At 36.3% G+C, this 9,299-nt stretch overlaps 1 protein-coding gene across 17 annotated transcripts; it reads right to left on the bottom strand.

Annotated features, from left to right (window-relative positions):
• Positions 1-1,371: 1,371 nt before the first annotated feature.
• Positions 1,372-8,983, bottom strand: LOC101268166 (pentatricopeptide repeat-containing protein At5g55840). 17 transcript variants are annotated; one of them, XM_026028476.2, is made up of 7 exons: positions 8,677-8,983; positions 5,026-8,592; positions 4,848-4,940; positions 2,550-2,615; positions 2,420-2,462; positions 2,230-2,299; positions 1,372-2,151 (listed from the first exon to the last, which is right to left on the bottom strand). In XM_026028476.2, exons 1-2 carry the CDS (start codon positions 8,792-8,794, stop codon positions 5,345-5,347), a joined length of 3,366 nt encoding a protein of 1,121 aa, XP_025884261.1. In that variant the 5' UTR covers positions 8,795-8,983; the 3' UTR covers positions 1,372-2,151; positions 2,230-2,299; positions 2,420-2,462; positions 2,550-2,615; positions 4,848-4,940; positions 5,026-5,344. The 17 variants fall into 17 exon arrangements, with proteins under 17 accessions (XP_025884261.1, XP_019067144.1, XP_025884263.1 ...); XM_019211599.3 differs by having other exon boundaries at positions 2,239-2,299; XM_026028478.2 differs by having other exon boundaries at positions 2,239-2,299; positions 2,420-2,455.
• Positions 8,984-9,299: the final 316 nt, after the last annotated feature.

The raw sequence follows: 9,299 nt of genomic DNA, 5'->3' as shown, positions 1-9,299 counted from the left end.
TGTCTGGACTCTTGTTTTTCAGATTTTTCCCAAGTGTCTTGGGGAACTGATTAGCAGTATTTCTGTTTCTTTTATTATATAATATAGCTTATGCTTGGGTGAAGTTTACACACACTTCGATTAATTCCACGAGATATGTGTTTTACCTCCCAATAACACAGGTTCTGGAACTCTTATCTGCTGGTGCTTAGACTAGGGGTGTGCACTATTTGGATTAAACCGAAAAATCAAATCAAATTTTAATTTGGATTGGTTTTTTTGGATTGTTGGTTTGGTTTTGGATTTATAATTTACTTTGTTTGGTTTTTTGGTTTGATTTCGGATTTAGAAAAATGAAAACCGAAAAGCAATATATATATATATATATATATATATATATATATATAAGTGGGAAGCATCAAAGTACAATGTTGGATTACCATTTTACCCTTATATTAAATAAAAATATTTAATTAACAAAATATTAAATAATAATCATATCATATTGTAATTAAATATATATATATATATATATATATATTAGAATTAAGTTGGAGTTAACCACTTTTGTCCTTTTTTAGTTATTTTCATTATGATTTAGTTTATTTTCTTATGTTTGGACATCTATAATTGATATACTTCTAAGTATTGTGTTTTACTTGTGATTTATATTAAAAAGTATATTTAAGAAATTCAATATAGTATATATAATTTTTTTGAAATTGCAAATATAACTTTATCATGTTTCTAATTATTGACATAACGATTAACCAAATCAAAAAAATTCAAATCAAAAAGAGAAAAATCAAATCAAATCAAATTTATTTTGATTCGGATTGAGTTACACTTCTTCAAATCAAAAATCAAAAACCCAAATTGAATAGTATAAAACCGAATCGAAAAATCGAATGTACACCCCTAACTTAAGTTAGATAGATAAGAAGAAATCAGGTTTGTCTGGTTTTATTTTATTTTTGCAAAATATGAACTTATGACTCATGTTTTCAATTTTAAAAAGTTGAAATTGTCAACTTGGAAATGACATTCTACCGATTTGGTGAATTTGGTATTCCAAATTAAAATTTGAAACTGAAGTTGAGAATTTGTTCAAATGTCATAAACAAGCACACATTCAAATTAAAACTTCAAATTTGATGTCCAAATTGCATGGCCAAACGACCCCTTAGGGTCTGAATATATATGTAAAATAATAAAGATCTATGATAAAATTTATTATTAAGATACCAACTCAGTTTTTCTAATAAAAATGATAATCCATTAAGACTTCCACTTTCACTTCAACTACCACACAATCACCACAGTAGTAAGTTGTCACCATGATTAGTCACCATTTGCAATGTAATACTACCAACTATCATTAACGATCATCCATTACTATCGACAATTATCACCATCAGCCATGATTATATATCACCAATCATCATTATCACTATCAATCATTACAATCATTGACCAGCAACTAATACGATCAATAGCCATTGTTAATCAATATTGTCATCCACCATCATCACTAGCGCAATAAACATGTTTTTCAGTTATTATTTACATCTTTTGTCTGCCATGCGAACAAGGAGGAGATCTTCTTCTACAGAAAGAAAAGGAGCTAATGAAATGAGCACTGCACGTGTCATCTCTCTGCCAGACTCCTCTGAGTTCTTCAAAATACTGGCTGCCAGTGGCGGACCCAGAATTTTCACGAAGTGCGTTCAAGATGTAAACTAAAATGTGGCTATAGGGATTCGAACTCAGATTGGCTGGGAAATTTGAACCCTCTTCACCACTTGGGTAAGGGTCACACTTGTTTTAGTGGGTTCATATGAACCCACTTGAACCAATGTAGGCCCGCCCCTGCTGGCTGCAGGTAGATGACCCACAGCATCAACTGGCTGTCTGCCTTCATTATCAGGTTCATATATGTTAAAGATGTTGTGGTACAGCGTATATCAGGGAGATGCTTTATTGTGAGTTTGCGGATATGATAGGTCTCAGAAAACTGTTGGAGAACTCGTCGATCTGCTACTGAGTTCATCTTCCAGCAAGTGGAGTACAAGCTGGAGTTGATAAATGTAAATGATCACCTTTAGGATCAGCATTTCTAGCGTCCAAGTCCTATACTTCAACCAGTCCAAGGTGAAAGCAGAGTTGATAACCCTTGAGAACAGTAGAAATTTACAGTTATTAGAATGTTGTTTGGATACAAAGAAAAGACCAACTTAAAAGAGGAAATACGTTACAAACTGGTTTCAAATAGTCTGAAGAATGCAGTCTCCAAAGGGAATTTGAGTCCATAGATGGTTTCCTGATGATACATACACATCATTTCATATGATTTCTGCCTCTTTATTGAGGTGTTGAAAAAGAAGTGTCAAGAAACAGCTTGTCACAAGTAGACATATCAGGTCAATAAACTGTCAAATACCTGATCACCGACACCTAGCAGCAAGGCACTTGGTTTCTGAAAGCTATTTCTGACTTCAGTTTCCAACAAATAACAAGGAAGGGCAAAAGATACAATTGAATAGGATTGTGATCAACCATTGAAACAATACCTTATCTCTTCTTCAGAAAGTTAGGTGGAGGCAGGATTTGTTCGCATTTTTTCCAGATAACAGTAACTGCATAAACCAAATCATAACAAGAATATTCAGCATACTCTTAGACTCAAAGATGAACAACATTTGTAGCTAAGCTATTGCATCTTGCTGTCATATGGATCATGCTAGTTCTGAACACTGCAAAAGGAACTAAGAAGCTAAAGCATCGGGTAAGTTTCTTCTTGTCAGTAATGCTGAAGTGACTAAGAGAGTTCAAGGGGGTACTGTTTTGCCTTCCACTCACAATTGGCCTCCTGACAACCTTATCATCAGGAATAATGCACATATTGCTTAGGGAAATTAAGCTTACATATTTTGGACCCTTTCTTTCAGAGACATCTTCTAGTAAACAACTAAACATCAATGGGAACAATATTAGAGCTAACTGAACTTTACTTTATCCCTTTTACTTGTGCTTTTCATCCGAAAAAAATCCTGCAGAATTTAATATTAAAAATTATCAATTTCCTACATGCAAGACTCAAGTATATATCTCCAAGGGTGATGTCAAGAGTAAAGGACGAATTCTCAGAGCTTGTTGATAGAAATTCTCAATCTTTCATTCCTAGATTTACATGGTCCAATGCAGAGAACTCAAGATTGAGATCAAGGTTAGACAGATTCCTCGTATCAACTGCTTGGGAGGAGTTGAACCTGGAAATGATCCAAATCTTCCAGCTCACACTTGTCTCAGATAACCTGCCAAGCATGAGCATGATCATGCTGGATTGTAGCTGGTGAATAAGAATGCCAACCAATTAAGGTTTTGAAAACATGTGGCTGAGGGGTGGCGGGTTTCAGAGAGAAGGTGAAATGATGATGGGGAAGCAACTAAGTGCAGGGCAGACAGTTATCCCAAATGGCAAAAAAGTTGCAGTTTCTGAGGGAACATAAAAAGATGGAGCATGGAAATCTTATGAAGGTCGAGACGAAAAAAGAGGTACTTAATACATGAATTGGAGGAGCCACAGCTATGTTGCTCAACTGCTTGAGAGGAATTGAGCCTGGAAATTATCCAAATCCTCCCAACTCAAACTTGCCTCAGATCACCTGCCAAGTGCGAACATGATCATGATAGATTGTAGCAGGTGAAGAAGAATGCCAACCCATTAAGGTTTTGAAAACATGTGGCAGAGGGCAGGAGGATTGCAGAGAGAATGTGGCACTGTGGTGGAAGCGCTACCAAATGCAGGGCAGACAGTTATTCCAAATGGCAAAAAAGTTGAAGTTTTTGAGGGAACATCAAAAGATGGAGATTGGAAGTTTTATGAAGGTCTAGACAAAAAAAGGGTACTTAATCCATGAATTGGAAGATCCAGAGCTATGTTGCACAGATCCTTCAAAATCCTTGTCGATCCGACACAATTTGGGTGTGGATGTGGGATCCTAACCAGATTTGGTCAAACCTGACTTGGGTGCTTGAACTACACCTTTGCCTAAGAAGTATAGGTTGATAATTCATTGAGTATTTAGTTTAATTTTGGGTTTATGTCGTACATATATATATTCACATAAAATACTAGAATACTTTGCTACTATACGAGAGAAATATTTGAATAAAATATTAAGTGGTTACAAAGAAGTAAGAACTTAATTATACTAGCTTTAATGTAATAACTTTGTTTAGTTGTCAAGCATACACTTATATATGTTACATTACACATTTGTTAGTTATAGCCCAACACCCGTACCCATACTCCTATCCATAACACAAGATGTTAGTAGATTTCTCATATTAAGTGCATCTAAAACATGGCAAGAAACATCCTTAACATAACGAGGACGGAAGGCAAGATAAAAGGCACATTTGCAAAAATCTGTCCACCATGGGGATCAATAAAAAAAATAGATCATTAGGATATTATCTTTTCCATAGTCTCATGTTGAAAAAATGCAGGAATACAAGTATAAAGGTACCCATGTAGGTACTACAACCGCCAGCAGAAGCAATCATATGTAAATCCATTTCACCCAAGACTTTGTAAGAAGAATGCAAGCTACGGCGGGTAGTCGTTTCTGCCCTACCCACTAGCTTTCACTCACTATTATCTCATTCTTAACATTCACTATCCACATAATTCATCCTTGTATGTTGAGGTTAAAGTTTTATCTCACTTGGCCAAGTTAGAGGAATTTAAACATACGCTTATCTTCTTTTTTGTGATATAAGGGAAATATAAACATGCTGCTCTTAACCATAGCATACTTACTGAAATTGAGGAAAAAAGGCATGCAAGGGATATACACACTTACATATTGAAGAAACAAGCTTCGGTGTGATTTGCAACACTTCAATCTAGTGGTCTTGCTAGATAACGAAATGCACTTCAATGTAGAGCACATAAGCTGCAGAAGTAAAGAGTCCAAACATAAAGGCCCAGCAATATCAACCAGAAACAAACTAATTGACCCGACTGAAGATGAAGCTTACTAGATAGACCTGGGCCATCAAACAGAATAAACAAATCAAGAATGTCAAATACTATTCAGACAGATCAGTGTCAGATACACAGTTGACCACTTTGTGAGCAGCGATATCCTCATATCCACCTTGTACGAAAGATATCTTAAAGGACACCGAACATAGAGATACACTTCAAATGGTAGAAGTGTCCAAAGTTCCAGCAGATGTCTCAGATAGACCTGATCTCAACCATTGAAGCTAGTTTAAGCCATGAGACCCCTATGAAGATATTATTTCCAGCAAGCTAGATAAATGTTCCCAGTGTTATCTTTCTATAGCAATATACTTATCTTCTTTTCTTTTTCTTCTTTCTTAAAGCATTTAGCTTTTCCTTCATGATTGTCAATCTTTCACATAATGCTTGGGTATTTGAAAATTCACCTTCCAGTCCTCTCTCTTGCAGATCATTTAAAAGATTTTCACCCTTTGCAAGATCATTCCCAGAACAAAATGCATTGAGAAGAACCGTGAAGGTTGTAATATTGGGACACATACCCCTCTCTTTCAGCTCCTCATAGAGATCATATGCATCATCAATATAACCACCAGCACAAAGGCCTGTTATGAGGACATTGTAAGCAATAACATCTGGCTTTCCACCATGAAGCTCCATTGTAGTTTTCAATTTTAGGGCCTCACAAGACTTAGAACTTTTGCAAAGTCCATGCATAACTGTTGTGAATGTGGCAACGGTTGGAAGTAGATGCACCCGTAGCATACATTCAAGTACCAGCATTGCTTCCTCCATCTTCCCACGACGCACAAGCCCCCTTATAATTGCACCCTCAGCTATAGTACGAGAGCTAACACCTAATAACTCCATTTCATCTTTTAGTTTGAATGCTCCTTTTACATCTCCAACTTTACACATACTAGTGATTAAATTGCAGTATTGTCTGTCAACTGGGACAAAACCCTCTTCGATCATTTTATGCAAGAGACGATGTGAATTTTGGAAGTCCAATGTTCTTTTCAGTCCCTTAAATATCAAATTGTAAGTGTCTCCATCAGGAGAAACACCTAAGGTAGTCATTAAAGAAAGAAGATCAAGGGCCTGCTTCATCTCACCCCTTTCACAATATTTACTGATAATCATGTTGAATGTGAATTTATCTGCCACTATTCCCCCCAAGATCATCTTTATCACAAATTTAACCCCAATATCCAGCAGACTCGACTCACAGAGTCCAAGAGTCACATAATGGCATGTTAATTTATCTGGAGTGAGACCTTTTTCTCTAAGTGACTGATATAACTTAGAGCACTCGGATATGTTCTTCTGTCTCGAATAGCCTCGTAATAAAATATTATATGTAGCCAAGGAAGGCATTTCACTTCTCTCTCTCGTTGTAGAAAAGAAACTACTCGCCTTATCAATTTGTCCATGTTTTGAGTAACCATCCATCACCACATTCAGTGCCACGGTATCTGGGGTAAGACCTTTCCATGTCATCTCATCAAAGAAGTAACTGGCAACCTTAGGCAAGCCACTCTTGAAAAGTCCATCAATAATACATGTATACATGACCCGGTTTGAAGAGGGGTCTCCTCTACTCAATGCTCTTTCCAATATAAGAATTGCAGTGACCAACTTATCCTTCCGACACAAGCCAGCTACGAGACTGGTGTAGGTATGACTATCTGGGAGCACATTAATCTGAACCATCTCGTTGATAAGGATTAATGCCATGTGGAAGTGGCCTAACTTACAGATCTCAGCCAGCAATGAGTTGTAGACAACAACATCTGTCGCACAATAAATTCCACGGAGCCTATCAAATAATCCAAGCGCCTCTGTAAGGTTTCCTCCTCTGCATATTCCCTTTAGTAAGCTTGCATAGGTGTAAAAGCTAGGCTGTCTACCCAAGTTAATCATTTCGTCAAACCAGGATAATGCTTTTAACCCTTCACCTACATTTCCATAGCAATCAATAACAGAAGTAAAAGCAGCAGAATTGGGAACAAGATCAATCGTATACATGTGACGCATGAAATCCTCTGCCTCTCTTACTCTTCCACCTGTACAAAGAGAAGATATCAGTGTGTTGCAAATGAAAGCGTCAGGAGTATGGCCTGTTTTATGCATCATTGCATAGACTCTCATTGCTTTTAGGACATTATGTTGCTTGCAAAAGTTGTAGATCAAAGTAGAGTATACTACATCATTTGGGAAAACTCCAAACTTGTACATCCTACATAATATTTCCATTGCTGTATTTAGCATTCCAGCTTTACAAAATCCATTTAGAAGTACCGAGTATGCAACAACATCAAGACATATACCACTCTCAAACATATCCTCAAGTAACGGTACAACTTCTCCTAGACACCCCATTTTGCATATCCCTTCTAATAACATTGTATATGCATGCTGATTGAGAGATAATCCTCTCAGCTTCATCTTCTTGAGAATATCTCTTGCAGAATCCAATATGCCATGCTTGCAGAAACCATTCAAGAGAGCCCCATAACTAACTTCATCAGGCTGCAGACCTCTTGTTTCCATTTCAATCAGTATTTCTTGAGCCTCTTTTAGATTGCCTGCTCGACATTGCCCATCAATCAAAGCATTGTAAGTGATACAATTTGGTGAAAGATTAAGCTTCAACATCTCATGAAAAATCTTCATTGCAGCGTCAATCTTCCCCTCTTTCACAAACCCGTTAACAAGAGTATTATAGGTAATATGATTTGGAACAATCAATCTCTTCCTCATCTTCCTCAATACTAAATAGCCTTTAGCACTCCTGTTCTTCCTGCATAAGTCATCTATAAACATATTGTATGTACAAACATCAGCTTCAAGACCCTTGGAATTCATGCAATCAATCAGTTCCAAAGCTGCTTTATACCTTCCCTTCTTGCAATACCAATTAAGCAAAGTATTATAAGTAACCACATCAGGGTTATAACCACTCTCTACCATCTTTTCAAGCAAACAACTTGCTCTCTCAACCTTCCCTTTTGCACAAAGAACTTGTAAAAGTATATTAAACGTACCAACATTGGGACAAATACGATTAGCAAGCATTTCTTTAAAAAACGACCATACAGACTCAGCACTTCCCTGCTTCCCCATTGCTGCTAGCACCATATTACAAGTGTAAACCGACGGTTTAAACGATCGAGAACTCATCAAATTAAACACCTGAAGAGCATCTTTAAGTTCACCTTTTCTCACATAAACCCTAATTAAGATATCAAAAACAGAAGGGTTTGAACTGCAAATGCGATACGTATCCATAAGAGCACTAAAAACAGAACTTGACCCAACACCCATGTCAGCTATATGCCCTAAAATTGACTTAACATAGTTATGCATTCTAGCTCTAACAAGTATGTGAGTTGTGATACCATACATATGAATAATATGAGTGAACTCCAAACCAGGTTGCTTAATAAACCAATTCAAGAATTTTAAAGCCATTTTCCCATGAACTGGTCTTAGTGAAGCCATCTTATACCTCATATGATTGAGTGAACCCCAACGGTCCAGGGTAAGAAGAGAGTAAATGCTCTTCTCCACTTCTTCACCTGTTCACATACAAAAAAAAAATCACAAACACATAGTATAAAAGAAAAAGGAAAGTAAGAAACGGAGAAGAGGGAGAAGAGTACTTGCTAGCTTGGTGCTCACAGGATAACAATTTCGTGCAGAGACTTTTGGGGGCCGCTTAGTGAACCCCATTTGAGAGAAAGCTCTGGCTGTTCCGGCGCTGCTTAACTGTGGACACATTGCAGCGATGGTTAATTCTGTTTATTTTTGTTTGGTTACATTCTGCGGAACCCGACTATGTGCAGGATTTTCAAAGTACAAGGAGCGTAAGCTCTTTGATTTGTGAATGATGTTAGAAAGCTTAGAATATAAGAAGAAAAAGACTAAAGAAAGCTCACAATATTATATTATAAGAAGAAAAAGACATATAAGAGATAAAGAGAGAATTTTTCTATTTAAGTATCACTCCAAAAGTCTCAACTATTGCATACTTTCTGAGAAATCACTTAACTTTGAATTTTAACTCAAAAGTCACTCAACTATCCACTCTTTTCTCAAAAAGTCACTCGATCTATTAAATTATTTTTTAATTAAAAAATTGTTGATATTAATTATTTATATAACAAACTAAAAATTTTTAAAAATAAATTAAACCATTTAGTGATTCATCCACCTAACCCGACGCATTAAAAAATATGATATGACCCATTTTATTTTGTATTTAATCCTAAATTAATCCCTCTCT

The sequence above is a fragment of the Solanum lycopersicum genome, chromosome 12 (assembly GCF_036512215.1).
Source record: "Solanum lycopersicum chromosome 12, SLM_r2.1".
Lineage (NCBI taxonomy): Eukaryota > Viridiplantae > Streptophyta > Magnoliopsida > Solanales > Solanaceae > Solanum > Solanum lycopersicum.
Note: the sequence above shows the minus strand (reverse complement) of the source record. Positions and strands in the feature narration are given on the sequence as shown.

Bases quoted from the DNA above. Each gene is read 5' to 3' on its own strand.
- LOC101268166 (XM_004252079.5), bottom strand. From the start codon at position 8,794: ATGTGTCCACAGTTAAGCAGCGCCGGAACAGCCAGAGCTTTCTCTCAA. The intron at 8,593-8,676 runs GTACTCTTCTCC...GTATGTGAACAG, and splicing joins TGTGAGCACCAAGCTAGCAA to GTGAAGAAGTGGAGAAGAGC.